We start from the raw sequence: 20,923 nt of genomic DNA, 5'->3' as shown, positions 1-20,923 counted from the left end.
AAAAAACATGTACCTAACCTTGACGCTTTGTGTGACGTCAACCGTATAGTAAACGTTCCCGGTACAAAAAGATAATAGAGGAAATGTCGCATTGTGACGTATAAACAGTAAGTCAGTCATGATTCCGGAATAAATCGGTTCGAGGCCAGTGTTAAAAGAAATATTGGTTACTAGCATTTAGCAACGGTTTCTCTCGCGTGTTACATTACAATTAGTAATTGAATTGACATTCTGGGGTTTTACTAAATAATTACTATTTGTTAAAGTGGCAAATGAAAATGAGCGAGCCACATCGTTTGAAGAATGAGGAATCGTTGGAGGGGAGAAGCTTGAGTGGCGCTGGCGAGCAATGTAGTATTGACTGGCCTGCCATTAGGTGGACTGACGACTGTGTGCGTTCTAAAGGGGAGGCCTACAGTGACTTTGTTCTACACATTGGACGTCTTTCGGCTGATGACGACTAAATGCGGATTCCCATACATTGGTATGTATTTACTGGGACTGAAATGTGTCATTTATTGCTAAAAATTACATCGACGTTTCGACCACTTATGGGCGGTCGTGGTGACGAATAAACAGTAGTTGTGGCGTTTAAATCCCAGATGTCACAATAACTACGATTAAAAATCACGAAAGTTAAAAAAATCCTTCTAATAAAAAAACCTTCTTCTAATAAAAAAACCGGCCAAGTGCGAGTTGGAGTCGCGCCTGAAGGGTTCCGTACCCTCTACTTATATAAAACATTAATTAAAAATTAGCAAAAAAATCGCGTTTGTTGTATGGGAGCCCCCTTAAATATTTACCTAATAAAGTAAAATTCAGACTTTGTTAATTTTCTAACAAAATTATAATTGCCAGCAATGTACAGTAAATAAATTGACAAGTAAGTAAGTATAAATGACAGCCGACAGATACTTTGATTTGATTGTCAATTCGCTTTGCTGTTCATTGCGGGCAATTATAATTTTGTTACAAAGTTAACAGTCTGAATTTTAGTTTATTAATTAAATTAACGTCATGGTTAAGTTCCACAAATACTTTAACCTCCCTTAAAAAAAAGTCTGGGCTGCCGGTGGTAACACGCTGTATTTATACTATAAACTTAATATTACTAGTTTATGATTTATACAGTCAACCATTTTGATTCCTCATAGTCAAAATACCACGCACAGGACTTATCACGCTATATATCACACGAGTAATATTTTCGGCAACATTACAGTGGCCGTGGTCACGAGTAGACTCTCAATTTGATTCCTACCTAGGCCACCACAGAAACGTATCGTAATGGCATTTTACGTCTTTCGATAAACAAAAAATAACTATACATATAATTGTTTCCAATGATAAGATTCCATGGTGGCACAGAATCAAATTGGTTGACTGTACAGTCAAGCGCATAAATATATATACGTTACCAAGACGTCACAACTATCTATACACTTTTATGCCACAAAACATAAGGTCGATGTATAATATTATATATTTTGACGCTATGGCTGTATAGATATTTTTGCCCTTAACTGTACATAAATACCAAATTTCATTCAAGCGTGATAGAGTAAGAAACAAACGCGCATACGAACGCAACACTCACAAACTTTCTCATCCATGATATTAGTATGATAATATATTTTATTGCATACAATAAGGTACTTTGATATGCAGAACGGTCATCAGATAAATTTTCAATGTGTTTTTATTGACTTGCGGTTATTTTGGCATTTTATTACATACTTACATATTTCGGCTTGAGCATTATGTTTGAGAGTCGTAAACGTAAAGCAAATATACTTACCTATTATAATATTTATAATATAAATTGGAATCTCAGAGTAAAATACAAACTGTATTGAAACTGCAATGAAATATAAACTGGCCGGTACCATATTTTAAATTGTGGAATGCAGATTGTTTTATTGCTTCAGCTTCTGTAATAAATGTGTGCTGAAAATGTAGGCAACATAGGTACGCACTCCTTACGTAATTCGAATTCGTTGTTAGAACACGTTTTATACAGTTCATGAACTGTAATAACTGAAAGCCCCAGATAATTCAAAAACATTTTTTATTTTAAGGTAGGTAATGGCTGCATTTATTATGGAATACCTTCATAATTTCAAGAAATATTTCGTGTGTTTGCTAGTCAGAATTCTACTTGAATTGTAACTCTACATTCGTAATTTGTAAGTATCACTATTATCAGTTGCGCTTATCCGTTTTTAGAGGAAATTCAAAAAAACGATAAAACATTTTATCGGCTTATGCATTTAACTAATCACAACATTTCGACTAGGCACAATAAAAAAAGATTTCTTTAACACAGTCACAACTTGATTTTAAACATAGTGTTATCGATTCTACTATTAATTCTAAGCGAAATAATTTCAGGTTTTCAGGTAGTTAACACCTTGTATAAGCATTTCTATCCCCGTGGCCTCTCATTATAACACTTGCACGATTTATCTCGCCAGTGTAAATAAAGCATATCATTATGCAATCAAAAGATGATCTATGCGGCAAACGTTAGTAAAATTATAGTTGTTAATATATGAAGTTCTTATCGCTCCCATTGGCAACCATTGTTGTTGCGACTCACCCTTTACGTATCCCGATTATTTTACTCTACGAAGGCTGAGTAGATGCCATTATATATATTTTTTTACTTTTAAACTCACTTTTTGTCTGTCCCTAACTGAATGCTCGTTTCATTCACTCAAAGGTTGACTGGTAGAGATCCCTTAAAGAGATAAGTTCGCCTTTGTATACATCTCAACGTTTGTCAATTTATTTTGTATAATAAAGAGTTTACATACATTGATACATTCTGAGAAGGTCGTAGAGTCACGAACCTGGATTGATGAGTCCCGGTGAATTTTAGCCGTGTAGTGATATTCTGGTTTATTAATAACAATATTTACTACGAGTTTGTATAACACGCTAAATTATAAATAGTGGCGAGTGTCTCAACAATCTCTGTTCGCGATGGTACGAGTCAAGATTGGGTACAGTCTGAGTGTCAAGCAGTCGGAGGCTTGGAGCTCTACCACAATGTGATCTTCTCATTTGTGGTGAGAGTTCCAACCTATTTATTGGCTTTCTGTATAGTTGGCTTCCTTATGGCCTAAGGCAGGTAGTATACGGTGGTTTTGCGGCAGGGTATCTGACACCGCGGTGAAAGTGTATGATTGTGTATGATTGTGGGTTATAACATTAATCGTATTTTTAGATTATTGTTGTATTAACAATTTATTGCACAAAATTAAAAATAAAAATTACCATTGACAAACGTTCAGATAGGTACAGTCAAGTGCAACGATATCGACACGGCCAAAGTTACAAAAGTATGTATACACGATTTTATGCACATTATGTGACTTTAGGTGTGCATAAAGCAGCATATATTATACCGGGTGTGGCCTGTAATATGAGCAAATAATTAAAACATAGATCATACTCGTCAAACTGAACCACATTACTTCAGCGATTTTTTAAATAGTTAGATTTTTAATTTTTATTACACTTTTAAGTTTATTCGAAGAAGCAATGTAAAGCAAAATGCTTGATGTTTGTAGCGTGACAGGCGACGTCAGTTGTGTTCTAGAATGGCGTACATGATAGCAGTATTTAATTTGTATGAAAAAAGGAAGATTCAAAGACTCCATTATTTTTAAAAGTCGCTGAACTAATGTTGTTTAGTTTGACGAGGAGGATCTATGTTTTAACTTTTTCTCGTATTACAGGCCACACTCGGTATTATACTACAGGCATATTATCTTCCTTAAATTCTTATTCATAATTGTTATGCCCGAAATCCAGCTATCTTCAACCCAAATTTCATCTAAATTAATCTAGCTGTTTTATCTAAAAAGAAAGACATCCAACATCCATACATTATATACTATCAATTTTTTACATTTTTACTAGTAGGATTAAATTCTTTTAATTTCTAAAGCTCTACTTTAACCTTGTTTTTATCAAAATTCTTGTAGCGTTCTTATACAGCTAAATGCTCAACAATCCAGGCAATATAAGCTTATATTACAGCTGTATAACACTGCTCTAGTCGTTTATACAACCAAGGATCCCCAGGCGTCAGGCGTGACTGATATTTTTATGTGCGGAACCTCTCCGTACACTTTATTGCGACCCGTACACTTCTAGCGGTTACGTCATACTGCAGGTATACGCATTGGAAATGTGTGTTGTGTAAATAAGTGTATACATAAACACAACCAGCTGATGCTGAGACTCTGTCTGAGAGTAACTCGGCTATCTTTATCCCGCGCACTATGTAGTTTTCCAGAGTTAAAACTATCTTATTATCCTTTTTAGGGTCTCCGACCATATCCATACCAGGTTTCATATTAAATCAGTTCAGCGAGTTAAAGGTAAACAACGGTGTGAAAGAGCAATAAACGACGGACGGACAGACAGACAAAGTTACTTTCAAGTTTTAAGTTATTTAATTAACACTTTGTGAACAATAACATTTTTAAGTAGAAGTTTTGCTTTTATTGTTAGTGTTAGTATTTCTAACGAACTAAATGATGATGTCTATACGCTAATGCGGTAAATTTATGATTTTATGGACAGAAACGCCAGAAACTTGCGCCGGCTTCTTGCGTCGGCTTTCATGACTCAGAAGTCATGGTCAAGGTTCTGATTCACTAATTCTTTGTTTTTTTAGTAGATAATATTATACATTTCACACGAAACCTCACACTAGCAACAAATACAGCTGACAAGCAGAAAAACTAAGTTAAGATGAATCAAAGCCGTCTACGGACATCCCGAGGCCTTATTATTTAAACACCACAAAACATTGAACAAACTTCCTTAAGTTCACAAAGTAGGGGCAGTCAGTTGGCAGACGTTGGACCGGTTTTAGATTTTTCGATTCAATGATTTGTTTGCGAAATATTCAACTTTAAAGTGCAAATTTTCATGAAAATCGAGCCCCCCCCCCTAAAATCTAAACCGGTGGGTGTAAAATTTTGAAAAAAATCATGATCGTAGTAAGTGTATCAAACTTTGAAGGAAAACTATAACAGCTATGTTTTTTTGAGAATTATTAGTAGTTTAAGAGTAAATAGCAGCCTAAGGTATAAAATATACCTAAACTTAGAAGATTCCGTATAAAATACGAAATCCTTAGAAAATGTTACTTAATTTTCTCGTAATGGCTACGGAACCCTATTTTGCGACACGCTCTTGGTTTTTTTTATTATAGATAGAGAAGCACAGATCGGCAACGCAGCAGGCGAACTTCCACACATATGACGGACGTATGACCTGTTTAAAGCCGCAGATTCATGGTGAATGCGGCCGCGTCCAACCGAAGCCACTCGATGTATATGGATGAGGCCTTCGTCCAACAATGGTGATACGAGTATGATGATTGTGACGATGATAATGACCTATCGGTTTGTGTGTGTGCGTGTGTGTTGTTGATTATTAACATTTGTACAAGTTTTTAATTAGTTTTAACGGTCCCGGTGTCTTTGTGTCTTGCAATTAAATCTTGAGAGTCGAATTTGACCCACTTCTAAGTAGTTGTGGAAGAGTCGAATTTGACCCACTTCTAATTGTCGAATTAACTTAAAATTTGGTATTGGTAGCAAATATTTATAATAAGAAAAAGTCCAGTCAACTAGAAACCTGTTTCAACAAAACTTATTTCGCTTTATAGTTTCGGGAAACCAAAAAGTGTAGTAGCAAAAATAATGCAACGAAATCCCACGCACAACGCACTAAAAGCAATAAACGCACTTTCCCATGTAAATTTTGCTAGAAGGTTTCAAAAACGCTCAAGATGATTCTCGCATCGCACAAACACGTACATTCCCGAGACCCGTTCGAAAGTCATTTTGCTGCTCAAGAAATGCGAAAGGCGTAAAATTTTGATGGCTCCCACTCCCGTAACGCTTCCTGAGATTTGCATATTATTGACTCGCGCGGATTGTCCCGATCTCCCGCTATATAGGAACTTTGTAAACAGGCCATCGGAAAATGCAGCGTTTGAGAACTTTTGAAGTACTCGAATAAACTAATATTATATTAACACCGTAGAGGTGAGACGTATTTATTGGAATAGGTTTTTGGAATAGGTTTTGGCTTGGACGTGTGAGTACGCGTTCCCGCCCTCGATTCTTCTAGCGTACGAGTATTTAGGAGTACGGCGGCTGACAACGTTCCGCCAACATGAAAACAAGCATTTATGTACACTTTTTTCTTGAAAAATTATAAAAATTGCTGACAGTCCTAAGCCTGTATAAAGTATAGGGAAGTTTTTAGTCGGTATTTAATATACTTATATTAATATATTTTTTTAATTTTAACTTTAAAATTAAAAAAATATGAAGTGTGAAGACTGAACTATGACGCGGAATTCGGTAGTTCGATATTCGTAAAACTACTAAAACGCATTTACGGGAATCATTTCGTTTACACGATGAGTCAATGAGTTAAGTACTCGTAGATACTCGTGGACCTAGTCTTTGGATCTAGTCTTTTTGTGGACGCGTACTCGCAAGACTCAGTTCGCGTTTTGCCTAGTACGTCTCACCTCTATAACACCGTTTATAATGATTGTATAACAGGCTACATCGCACTCCGATCCCCATCAAATTACAGTTTCATCTAGATCTTCGGCCTATACACGTCCTGCAGGTACAGGCCTTCTCGCAGAATACGAAGGCTTGGGCTGTAGTTTCCACGCAGGTCCTATGCAGATTGGGAACGTAACACACACAATTGCTTCATAATTGTTTCACAGGTGTGTACAGATTTCTTCTTGTTTTCATCCACCATCGTGGTACTCGTATGTGCATGGTAAATTTCAAATGTAATTTCGCCATTTCGCACATTAATTCTGTATAACCTAATCTGAAGTAACATGCCGATAGACCTATTAAACGGGATATGCATTTACTTATCAAAAACGAAACCACACTTAATAATACCGAAACGTTTATTTTTATAAATGCTTAAAACAGCTTATTACTTCAAAAGTCCGTGACAAACAAGCACTCCATAAGTGTTTTAAAATAGAATAACGATATCTTCGGGCAGTGGAGATTATCTAGTTGCTCTGAGGAAATAGTTGCAAAATCCAGTGCTACAAGTACATACCAGCGCGGCTTGCGGTAAAGGTAACTGTTTCATTTTACATTCTAGTATACCAGAATCGTGTCGGTGGCACATTGTTGTAAACTTTTTAGTGCTGGCCAGTTAGTTCTACCACTTTTCTTAATTTACTACTGGCCATTGCTTGTGTACTGGCCAGTTCTTTTTACGTATTCCAATTATAAACATGCATGTTTGTGGTACTTATATAGGACTGGCAACACATTTTATTGCTGACATTTGGTAGCTCTGGTAGGGCAATATTGTCTCTTTTACTCAATCACAATCTGTATCGCCATTTTTATCTCTCAAACGCATTGACATCTATGTACCTTACGGCACTAGACTGGTTGTTTGGAACAAAACGCGCGGCGCATTAATCATCACTATTACTTTGACAGGTTTACAAATCCGCGCTGTGAACACATTTTGTAGGAAAAGGAAAGGAGATTGCGATTGTAATTAGACAATATCGTGCCAGGTTAAAAATGTACTTGCTTAATACTACATAATGTAAATTAAAGTGCATATATTCTTAATTTATTTAGAAATATTTAACATTGCAAATATTGCAACAAACTGCAGTGGGGTAGGTTGCTACAAGTCTAATTATCAAGAAAAGTAAATTAAAGTAACTTCGGATTAAGACAAAATTAAAACTTCAATAGTGTCTACTTCCTCGTTAACAACTAGGCTAACAGTTTTAGTAAACAAACTCAAAGTATTAAGCACCAAAAGTTTAACATGAAAGAGTATTATGAATGATTTCCATGAATGCTTGCAGTGGAAAATAATTCAATCACAATTCCTACTGTTGGGAATCCTACGGAAGGAAAATAAAAGCACTTAGGTATAAAAAAATTATGAGAACTTTTTGATTTCCGATACAATTCCTGTTTACTGGCCAGGGCTATGTGTGACCAGCTCTGGTACGGCAAGCTATTTTCTAATAGGTACATTGCGTGTGTACTTACATAGTAACTTGTGCAGTGACCGTCTCGGCCAGGTAATGGACTATGAAATCGCTCATTCTGTCGCTAGGCTGTCAAGCTTTTCGATGTTTTCAAGTAAAAGCCGTTGTTACAAAATAATTATCTCCCGTAAGGCTCACGTATTTTGTTTCATAAAGTTGGAAGCCATTATTAATTAAGGTAATAAAACTTTTAATTGACGATTGCCTCACGTTATGGTTTGCTCTACGTGTTTAAACGTATATACCTACGAGTAAGTAGGTACATACGAGTACATCTTTCCATTTACTTTAAAAACTATAAAAAATGGTCTCTAATACGTTAACACAAATACAATAATCTTCTTTGTAATTCACAATCATCTCTTAGAAATATCGTGGTTACACGAATACAAAATACAAACTTAGGTAATCATAATTCACTTAGACTAATCTTTTCATACTTTGAATCATAAAGTTTCCACTTAAAACTAAAGATTCGGGGTATCAGGGTGAGGCAGTTATAATTAAACTGTAGTATTTAGTGTACACTACAGAACCTGATCCACCAGAAAGTGATCATTGATGGGACCCTTCACACTAGCGTATTTGGAGTGTTGTCAACGCCCGCGCAGCGTCAGCACCACGACTTCAGTGGCATTTGTTTTTATTTAAGACACTTTGAGTATAAGACGCCGACGCTTGCATGACGCCGTTGAAAATGTGACGCCGTTACACGAACCTCTCTTCAATACTGCGCGGACACACACTACGATAACGCTCGAAAAACGCTAGTATGATGCGGCTCTAAAGTATGCGCTGAAGATTTCTATCCTTTGTAAGTGCCCAGGTAGGAGTTACAGCTAGGGCAATAGTGATCTGCATTTTTACAGGAGTCCATGCAGTAAGGGACGCAGACGCATGGCCAGCATCTGCAAGAGAAAATTATCATTTTTTATGTCATTGAGTAGCAGGCCTTGAATGAATAACAAATCGGACACACAGGTACAGAATGGACATTGAATATAAATTCTGGGTCTTCATTTTATTAAGAGGAAAAATAAGAGAGAGACATAGGCTACTTTTTAACCCGGTAAAATTCAAAGTTCCCGAGGGAACGGCGCGCGATAACCGAATCCCACGCGGGCGAAGCCGCGGCCAAAAGCTAGTACTTACATATTTTAAAAATGGAAACAAGGTGAGTTACATAAATTTTTCTATAAGTCTTATTTTTCCGAAATCATTGGAGCTATTTCATTTTATTATATTATCAGCGAGCAATGCTCGATTAGTACTATCTAGTATAAGATAGTACGTAGAATAAATAATTATTAATAGAACATTAATACACATTTAATCATATCCTTGTAACACTTATCTTTCACACTAATAAGTGTTCGGGGAACACTTAACTTTCCAATCTAGAACCTTACCATTACAAATACTTAGTAATGCACATTTATCTAAATTGACAAAATTATGAATGAATCAGATGGATAATTCACTTTTAGGTACTTTTAGGTACAATCAAAGAAACTTAATCACGTAGAGTAGAACCTTTTCACAATTAATGCCGCGATGATTTCATTTGCAAACGTATGGAATGACAACTTGGCATTTGCAGCGTAAAGGTGGAGTTCTGGTACTCGACTCAATTCTTTCAATTACAATGAAGATCAAAGTCGGTTAACGTTGTGGAAATGAAAAACTGTATGACAAGGACTCCAGAATCAATGAACTAAAATACTCCATAATCCTAAGAGGACGAGTACACAGGCCTTTTTGTCTAACGCACTTGGAATCGCAATCGTTGTCACCACTTCATTCTGTCAAACGGTATAGGATGAGGGTAGAAAGAGACAGTGTGACAGAATCGCTAGCGTCTGTGCGTTAGACAATACGGCCTCTGGTCCAGAGATATTGGCATTACAAGCTAATTCAAAAGTGTCACCGTGCGTGGCAGATACTTCCACGAGAATTGAACTATGATGGACTGCCAACGGTTCAGATGGCAAGAAGTGTTCTAGAAAGCTCATGAATACTTACAGGAACAAACACAAGACTAAGGCAATGATGTGAGTTTTCGCGGTGGCATTGTGCTCGAGCCGCGTGACTATGGAAGCTCGGCAAGACGGGCAGGTTAGGTTCGTGGGTTGGGGACCGACTGGGACGGCGCTCATCTTGAATCTGGAAAATAAAACCTGATTATTATAATGCAAACAAGTCATGAGAACAAATCAAAACGACCTGGCTATACGGCTATCAATAAATTGTCGACCAAGATTTAGTCAAGACCAAATTCACGTAAATGGAATGGCTTTTATTGTTATTTAATTTGATAGGTAATTTATACCGTGACCAATGAAATTACTTATAGTACCTAAACATTTTTTGTCACATTCCAAATTTGCAGCACCTGACTGTTAGGAGGAAACTTAAGAGAAGTAGGAAAACATGACGTCGTAAAGTTTTATTAAAGATGGGGGCTCCCACTGGAAAAGCTGTGTGACTTGGTGAAGTAATGCTCCTTTCACTACACCTTCCAGAAGCTCATTGCACTCCAATAAAATTGTGGTACATGCAATGTCTTACAAAGTCTACAAAGTCGCATTAGAATCCCAAGAAACGTTTCATAATTAATATTACACATTTACAATTACTTCAAACAGGGTGCGGTGTGCCTAATGTACGATCGCGTATTTGTCGACTTGGAAAGTACGACAATAATGCACAATCTAATAATTCAAGTCGTCGTGTGGTTTGGCTCGAATAATTACTTAATTATTGTCGGTCGGTCATTCCAGATCGACATTACAAGTCGTAGGTATATTTACGAGTAGTATCCTTGAAGCATCCAATCGCAGAATGATCTTGATTGTCCTGCTTTTTTCTGGGTTTTGTTTTTTAAGAATTTAAGGTTGGTACATTCATTACGGTATGAATAGTCTTGAATCTCGTATAAAGTAAAGTATACATACATTATGTTAATGTTTATACTCTAGTGCCATCCACTAAGACGCGTGATTTTGTCAAAATTAGACATTAATTACATTGTAATAATAACCACGGCACGCGTCATCGTGAATGACTCTACCTAAGTATATATTTTATGTTAAAAATAACCATTTCACTATATTATACAGGTAATAAAATTAGTACAATGTTTTGCATGGCAGCTGCGTGCTATTGAAATAGCATGCAAGGACACAGCCCGCAAAATACTAAATAATTTACACTCGTTTAGTCGTTTAGTAAAACTGTATTTTATCACGAGATATTTAGCTAGTTTTATATTCGTCGTCATCATGAAAGTGATGGTCACTATGTACTTATCACTCAATATTTTGACGGTGGGGTACCTACGAATATAACGTTTCGCATAGACTTCCTCACAAAGAAGATAATAATAATATATCGGATATTTCCAATAACAGGGATCAATAAACTGTATTTTTTATCAAAATATCACATTAAAAATTTACAGCAAACACGCGGCAAAACGAAGACTAAACGCCTAACGATGAACGGGTGACCGACCACGTTGCGCTTTCGATATCCATTTAATGTGAAGTTTAAGTAGGTAATTTTAATGGATAAACTAAACGTATACCCTTATCACATAATCAAGAAAAATGTTCATTAATATAGACAAATGACTCAATTATCAGATGAAACGATATAACCGCGTTGAATTCCGAATACGCAGACACTAATGGCGTAATAAAATGTTTATAGTGTTTTTAATTACTTATCTTATCTACAGTGGGAGCCCAAACCTAAGTATACATTTTTCAACCGCATCACTTTGATGGTTACATTTTTTGTATAGGTATTTTGATTGAGTTTCGGTTATATTTTAGAGCTCCTGTACTTTAAACCAAACATATGTACCAGCATGTACCACATAACTATAAACTTTAAGGTACTATTATTCTTATTCTGTGCTATAAGCTGTCCACTAAATAAATTCGGACAAACATTGTAATGCCAATAATATGAAAAAGTGGATACATCTTATACATATAAGTAAGAAAACCGACCGTATACTGGTATTTGCGGTGGTGATATTCTCAATTTACCACTACAACGAAATCACACTGACATTTAATCATAGGTATCATCTGTAATAATAAAGAAAGAACAAATGTAATTAAGTAAAAAATGTCAGATTCACAGGAAAAAAATGAGCTTATTTTAGCAATCGCGTGCAAAACAATTGTAATAAAGCATCTGTCTGACAAATATTATTAAATAATATTATTAGCTATCATGCAAAATTCAGCCTTCATACGCGCCCACGAGATGTGGTAAATTTATTAAATGCCTATCAAACGAACACATATTATTATCTAGTAAATAACAACCGCTACTTCAGTTCCTTGGTTTCAACTTTTATTTAGGGTTCGTAGCATTACAAGAATATTGGTGAAATTGATTGATAGGTACATATTTAAAAAGAAGATTTATACACGGTGTTTTAAAATTAATCCGTTACATTCCAGTAAATGGTTGGGTTAGTTCAACGGAACGTATCTCTGAAGATGTTACCGGAATTTTGGTCACGCCTTTATGCGGTACGCTTTCTACATCTTCCAATGTACGGAACCATTTCTTGACGAGACAACTACCTACAAAGTCTTGAAAAAGATATGCGTAAATGATGTCAAATTAACCTACTTAATCACTTACCGAAATATTCCTGATGAGGTAAACGACCGAGTGCTCGGTAACGCTAATGCCCAATAGATGAAACATGCTGTCATCTCTGTTGTTAATGGCATAAAAGTAAAGATGGCAACTATTAGGACAGTGACGAGCACTCGTACGTTTATCTCATAATGGTGTAAAGCATCTGCTTTGGCCACGAGTGCTAGAATCAACATAATTTTGATCCACTTTGTTGAACTTATACCGAGATAATATCAACGTTAAGGTCAAACACACACACACACATGTACGCCCAGACACGCTTTCATAGACTGGTAGATTATTTTTTATAATATTAATAATGTTAATTTTTGGTTTTCGATTTTAACCCTTTTTGCTGTTTTTCCATTTTTTTATATTTGAAAGTACTTTTAATCTGCTCTTTTAAAGTTTGCATGTACACAATTTTTCATTTAGCTCTCTATATGTTAAGGTAAAAATTATATTTTTCTTTTCTCGGATCTGAATATCTGAATGTATATATTGTGTAAGTAAAAAAAACCTTAAAAAAGGTTTTTTTTTTAATTGATGATACCTACTTGTAGGTATTATGAGTTAGCATTTAGTTGGATTTTAATAAACTTGAAGCCTCGATTCAATAATCATGACTATTATGTTGTACAATATTGTAATAATGGTAGGAGAAATATGTAAGCTCTATCCAATAGTGTCCTTAATACAAAGATACCATGGAGTCATCATGAGACATATGTTACGTAACAGTCGTAGCAAACAGAAAAGTTCCAGCAGCGTTTTGACTCTATTAAATAAAGCCTAATGACACACACAATTAAATGATTAATTACCTCAATCAACTCAATTGTTGTATTTAGCTTCTCTAAATTATTCTAGTCTACCCAATGTATGAACGCGGTAACTAGCCCACTTGGAGTTTGAAGGTCGTTGCCAATTTTAGACACCCGGGGCAGAGTTTTAAATTAGGCGCCCCTCGAATTCTTTAATAGTTGTTTATATATTATTATGTATTACACGAGATGTATTGTAAACTAGGCGTGCCTCTACGCTAGGGTTGATATGATAGTTTGAAAATGGAGGGCGGATAGACCTAAAAAAAGAGCAGCTTCTATAAAATAGGGGAACGTTTACTATGAAACGTTTTTTTGTATCAATTTTACTTGGTCTGTTTTCTAGGCTTTGTTTTTCATCAAATAATTATTAAATTCTAACCATGGCACGTTTTTCAACTTGTAGGCACCATCAGTAGAGAGCGGATTTGAAGTAGTATTACAAGTTTAATATGGATATGACTAATGCGATTGGTTAGATAGATAGATTTATTTATTAGATATCATGTTGTTTATTGGTTTTATAGTTATCTCACTACTTACTTACCGCAATGCAATGTTATAGATAATTTAATTCTATAAATGTTATTCTTGCAACAAACTATACTTATAGTATATACATAAAGTACATACAGTTACATACGTAAAGAAAAATATTGTATTATAATTAATGAAGTTTTATATAGCTTTAACATAACAGATCCTATTTATTACGCACCTTTTTGATAAAAATAAATACTTACTTGTACTAGTCTTATCCATATTGAACTTGTAATCGCTACTTCAAATTCTCTCTCTAACCATCAGTCAAATAAGTGGTCTATCAATTTTTAAACAAGTTCCTATTTATTAGTCAGCGTTCAATGCATCACAAGATATCATCAATTTACTTAATTGTGAAATCTGATGAAACAAGAATTAAGTGTTAAGATTTAGTATTTTACTTTGATAGAACTTTATAAATAACAGTTATTTATTAAAACATATTTTTTGGATAACAATAAAGGTCAAGGTTTGCCTTTTTTCTAATGCATAAAAACCGAAGCGTACCTACCTTGCTTAACCTAGTAAGACTCGCGTCAAATTTTGATCAGTAGAATTTGAAACTATAACCTCCTGTTTCAGCATCCATTGATTATATTTATTTGACGGATAAATGTGATGCCGTCTCTGTTTGTTTTGTTCGAATAGACGGAGACGGCATCACATTTATCCGTCAAATTAAATTAATCAATGGATGGTGAAACAGCCCCTGAATGTCAATCGGTGAAGTCGACATTAGTTTTGACGTATTATTTAGGTCGTTGGGTCTTACGAGACGAGACCAAACATATAGAAAATGAAACCATAACAGATTTACTTGCTATTTCTTTACACAGTAGCTTAAACAACCGTTAAACTGCTCATTCTTATCTTACTACTGCTACCAAAGTAGTGTTGTTTCACTCATAGACGACCTTCACAAAGTTCCGTCTGAATCTATCAGTCATTTATAATATAACCTAACCAACAAAAAGTTGAAAAACACCCGACTTTGTCACTTCAATGTTCAATATCTCAAAAACGGCTGAACCGATTTTGATAAAACATGTCTAAGAACCATTGCTAGAAAACCTGCTATCAAATAAAAAACCTACATTCAAATCGGTCCACCCGTTTAAGAGCTACGGTGCCACAGACAAACAGACAGACACAGACATACAGACTCACATAGCGGTCAAACTTATAACACCCCTCTTTTTGCTTCGGGGGTTACAAAATGCAGTATTCATTGACACACTCATTTCGACACCGACATTCTGTGTAAACATTAGACATCCTCACAATATTATTGTCCATAATTCCAAGAATGCAATCCGATGCTCGCATTGAAACAAGCAAAAAACCGGCCTTCGGCTGTGTAGGGTTCCTTACTACTTAATATGCGTCCAATTTTCAACATTAAGATTTTAACCGACTTTTACCCGTTAATCTGTAAAGCCTTTTAATTGTTCCTTCTAAATTCATTATTATATTATACTACCATCTTGATTTTAGACTGACATGACACTTGAACTCCGACCATAGGACTCCACTCCACTAATATTTAAGTCTTGTGCAAGACAAATATCATAACCTACCTGAACTAAAAGAATTTCTTTGCTCACCCGCGACCTTATGATAGCTAAGCTTATGCAAGATAATAATAATGCATATCTAACATCTGGTAGCATGGTGTACGGTTGTTCAAAACGTGACAGTGTAGTGTGGTGGTGGTGATAGATGGGTATCTGTGTGCGATTTGTGTGTGTTCTTACAGTGTGGAGGTGGAGGAACTGCATGAACACGCATGTCTTGCATAAACTAAGCAATCATAAGGTGGCGGGTGAGCAAAGAAATTCTTTTAGTTCATTGATATGGACCTCCGCAAAGTAACGCCTGATTCAATAAATCATAACCTATCTGTGTTCGGGCTTGAAAGAATCGTCATAGACTGTTCTTTGACCAAATGTCTATATGGTATTTAGCGCCTGATAATATAGCAGTAACGCAAGCACTAAGACTTTACGACAGTTAAACGTAGCCTAGCCGTGTTCGGGCTTGTTGGAATAGTCTAAGTGCACACTTTGGCCAAAAATGGTATCCATGGTTTGATGATCAAGCAGCCATGCAGGTTTACCATAAGTGCTTTTAGTTTTTCAAATTTCATCAAAAAATTGCCTCGTAAAGTAGTTAAGTAGCTACCTAAATTCAATTCAACAGCCGAGGAAACTGAATTGCGTACCAGGGTGGGATATTCATAATAAATTTCGCTATATATGATTTCTGTGGCAGATGTAGTTCGTTCATCAAAGGGCAGATGTATGAAATGTCAATATGACATCAGTAGCACAAAGATTCTAGGTGTACGTGATTCAATTTCTTTGACTGTACTCATTACGTGTTCGACACGTTCTTTGTGAAAAATAATCTGACTGTACCAGTGACTACATGTCATTTGTAGAAAGAGTTCAAGGCCCTGGACAGGGAGTGACTCGTGACAACAGAACACGCCCCCATAACCTCACTAAGCGACCCAACTAATCTAAACAGAGCTCTCTAAAACACCCTGCTTTACCATACCCAGGGTCCTTTTAGATTGGGTAGATTTAAAATACTATTTATACTGAGCTTTGTGTCAAGGTGAATCCGTATTAGACAGGGGTTTTGTTTCATTGGTCAATCGTAACGACACCTTGCTTCAATTTGTCACAATATCGATTTAAATATTGTTTGTTTGTGTACAAATAGCATTGTTGAGTTAACAGTTTTCAAACCATTTCTGAATGCCGCTAAAGTATTTATGTTCAAGGCCACAAAAATCATATCTAACTAATTTAAGTAAATAAAGCCAAACATATTATACTCAAATTACAATTTATAGATATAATTATCTACCTTTTATAATCTCGTTAATCATTAGAATAGCGTTGGATAGCCAAGCTCAACAAGTCATAGTCATAGTCATATCTCTTTATTCCATTGACACAAATAAATTATGCACTAGAACAAGTCTTACATACGAGTATTACAAGGGAAAAAATAAATTTAAATTTAAATTACAAAAACACAAGTAAATAGATAGGTATTTATTTTAGAATTTCATTCACCTTTCGCATAAATTAGAATTTATTTTTATAACCGAACTGTATAATTAATCGACCACTAGGTTATTTAGTCATCCAATAGAAACATAATAGTATCTTAGCACCACTATCATTATTTGCTAGTTGTTACCCGCGTCCTTGTTTGCGAATAATTTGTTTATCGCCATACCTCACGGGTACCATGCGATTTTCCAGGATAAAAATCTATCCTATGTCCTTCCACAGGATTTAAGCTATCTCAACACCAAATATCTGTTGCCAGCGACTTTGTCTACGAATAACCCGTTTATCGCGCGCCCGCGGGTACTATACAGTTTTTCGGGATAATATTTAAGTGCCTATGTCCTTTGCAGGATCTTAAGTTATCTTCATGTTATTTTTTATCACGCTTGGTTAAGTATTTTAAGCGTGATAGCGAAACAACCAACCAAACAGGTAAATATTTTCTCATTTATAATATTAGCAAAGATACCATTACGTTTCCACGTGTTCCAAAAGTATACGATTAAATACGCGGTCATTTTCTTTATTCTACAGTTTACCTTGACTTCAAACAATCCTTACTAGTTTTATTATATGAAAAGAGTATACACTTGTTTGTTTTTCTTTCACGCTTAAAGTATTTCAACCGATAGTGACGGAATTAGATATTATGGAGATAACTTAAGACTATGAGAAGGACATTAGGTAGTTTTTATCCGGGAAGATTACAGTTACCATGGAATAGTGATAAAATTCTTCGCAAGCGGAGTCGTGGGCTAAAACTAGTAATTAGGTAGTTAATAAAATCATCATGACAGCCAGACGGTTAAAAAAATAGTTCATTCGCTCCAAAATCGTGATTTCATTGTCTATTGATAATGACATGGATTTTAGTGCAAAAAACACAGACGCGGATGGTCCTATACTGACGAGCAAAATAAATGTACCTATACAACCACTTTGTATAGAGAGTTTCATGCAAAATGGCACTTTATTTTTGCTCTTTAGTAACATAGTAACATATAAAAAGGCCTCGCTCGCAATGGCAAGGTCAAACCTGTTGCTGGCGTTTGAATCTGTCTAGTGCTGTATATTATCAAAGAGTTAACAGACCAATAAAGTTATTCCATACTTTATTAGTCTGATAAATGGTTGTCGATTTTTCAATCGCTATTTATCTCACGAATATCTATTCGACTGTTTATTTGAGGCTAACTTCAGGGAGGTGAAACAAACATAATCATGGCATAAGCAAATGTTAGAGCAGGATAGACTATTCCATTGTCTGTCAGGTAAAAACGTCACGGTCAGTTAAAATTTGAGGTTATGTTCAATGATTGGTGTTTCGTGATACTTGTAGTGTGTTAGTTACAAGCTTGTGGGATTTTTACGCAAAACTATAGTATGACTTTTAATAGATAAAAAAATAGAACGTGGAGCTAATTTTAACATTGCTGAAATTCAATTGCTCGTGAGTTTAGTCGGCAAATATAAACTAATAGCCGAAATCAAGAAGACGGGTGCTGTGACAAAATGAACCCCACATGGTTAGTGATCAGGCCTGAATCTGACAATTCTTCTTTTCCTCGATGGATTTATAAATTCATTTATTATAGCCTCTTTGTCAATAGCTAGATCATCAATGCTATCAATTATAATGACACTTTTACTTTACAATATACGAAAAATGAACAAAGAACTGACCAAAATGCAAACAACTCACTGTAGTCAAGTACTTAGCCTTTTTTTATTCCTCCATGGTACGAAACCGTTGGTTTAATAGATTAGTTTAAAGTTAGTTTGGTTGTTTCAAATATTATTTGTGTGCATTGTTTTAATTTTGAGGTAGGTACGTATCAAAATACACAAAGTTTAAAAATAATAATAGACAAAATACGTAATGGTCATTTGATGTAATGCAATTTTCTCAGAAATTGATATCTTTACAGGATTGTTATGAAATAAACTTAACCTAACCTAAATCAATCCGTAGAGTACACTATCATAAAAGTCAGTATAGTCAATAGTTCCACCGAAAATTGTACTTATTATAATTTCCATTCTGTAGGTATTTCGTCCATTATTCGTTTTAAAGTTTTTTTTTATCGACACATCTCTGTAATCTAGTTAGTAAGTTCTTAAGACGTGCTCGCTCAGTTTCCGACGAAGCTTCCTTACAAAATTAAAAATAATTTGACCGCCGTACACATTGCGTATAATATATAAGAGCAGTATAATCTCGTTCCGAACCCGACATCTCGAAATAGTTCCAACAAAACCGATCGCATTAGCATTTCGCGAATTCGTAAATTCCTCATTTGTGACACGAAATTGGCATTGGTCCCAGTAGCACTACATTTGTTGCTATGTTGGATTTATAATCTATTTTTTATATATAATTCATTTCATATATAACTTATATAAAAAAATCCTATCTGATTATTCTACCCACGAATCCGAAATCGTCCAGTGGAAAAGACGTAGATGTTTCTAACCATAAAACCTGTTCTTATCCGATTAAGTTAGTCTCATCTCAACAACCTAATTATTGCAAAACAAAACACAATTAATATCAAAGTAAACTACTTTGAAAATTATACAATAGTTTCACCTGGTTTACCTAAACACGCATGCATAATTTCTTCCCAACCGGAAACCGGCGTAGTTCAAATTTTACTTAAATAAATCATTATAAACACACAAATACCGGGGCAGATGAAACTAGCCAAAATAATATTATAACTTGTAACATACCTGTTATTATTTTCACTAAACAAACAAGTAACGGACGCACGAGAGCGCGCGCGTTGCGGTAATAGCACAACAAGACTAGCGCTCCGGAGTCCGCTGGCCGCGGAGCGTAGGCCTCCGCCGCCACGAAGGCGCGTCGATGACTCATCATTGACGTAATCATGGTGTCCAAGCTTCTTCTTGCATATGTACACCTTCGACGTCTTTCTATCTCGATTATCGATTAGGTATTACGTGATGCGTGCCGGTGTTTTGCGTGTAAATAACAATTAACGTATTAAGAACTGCCTTTTCAAATATAAAAATATTGGTAGCATTTCCAAGTGTAATTATTAGTAGATTGTACAACAAAAGCATAAAACGAGCCATTTTACTCAAGACGTTCAAATAGTCATGGTCAGTTCATGGGATAGACACGCGAGGGGAAAATGGGTTTAATGCTCGAGTTTTACACTCTTACACTTTCGCTTTTCACTTCGATGGCGAGAAAATGAAATAGCAACAGTGGAAACATTTACATGTGCATTATATTTTTCATGCATTACTATATAATTATACATTTTTAGTTTTATTGATTTATTATGATTGATTTTTAGTTTTATATAAACTAAAAATGAATTAAAAAATATAATAGAAACTTCTTCGTTTGTGGCTGTTGACACCTGATTACCTTGGTCTTAGACGATGATTTTATTTTATGCACTAGAGCATAAAAAGTTATTTTATGTCGCCTAGACCCAGCATAAACACGAACTTTACGAGCATGAGAAGTGAAAAAGTTTTTTTTTTGTTTCATTATTTAGTTGAAAGTGTGTTAGAAAAAAATAGTTTTAAGATTTTCAAAACTTTACTGTCTATAACACAATTGTTAACACCGTCTAATAACTGTAGAGTTATGTTTAAATAAATATCTTGTACGATTTTTTTTATTAAAAATTACGGATTACAACTAGCACTTTTACGTAACTAACGGA

At 35.2% G+C, this 20,923-nt stretch overlaps 1 protein-coding gene across 1 annotated transcript; it reads right to left on the bottom strand.

Annotated features, from left to right (window-relative positions):
• Window positions 1–6,955: 6,955 nt before the first annotated feature.
• On the bottom strand, window positions 6,956–20,110 carry LOC141441980 (lipopolysaccharide-induced tumor necrosis factor-alpha factor homolog; the record flags this gene model as incomplete). The annotated part of the gene is given in 3 exon segments (XM_074106868.1): window positions 6,956–9,009; window positions 10,124–10,264; window positions 19,953–20,110. Coding segments are annotated over 2 exon segments (237 nt in total). The 3' UTR covers window positions 6,956–8,906.
• Between the last annotated feature and the right edge of the window lie 813 nt (window positions 20,111–20,923).

The sequence above is a fragment of the Choristoneura fumiferana genome, chromosome 2, assembly GCF_025370935.1.
Source record: "Choristoneura fumiferana chromosome 2, NRCan_CFum_1, whole genome shotgun sequence".
Classification (NCBI taxonomy): domain Eukaryota; kingdom Metazoa; phylum Arthropoda; class Insecta; order Lepidoptera; family Tortricidae; genus Choristoneura; species Choristoneura fumiferana.
The sequence above is the reverse complement of the archived record's forward strand: the minus strand, read 5'-3'. Positions and strand labels throughout refer to the sequence as shown.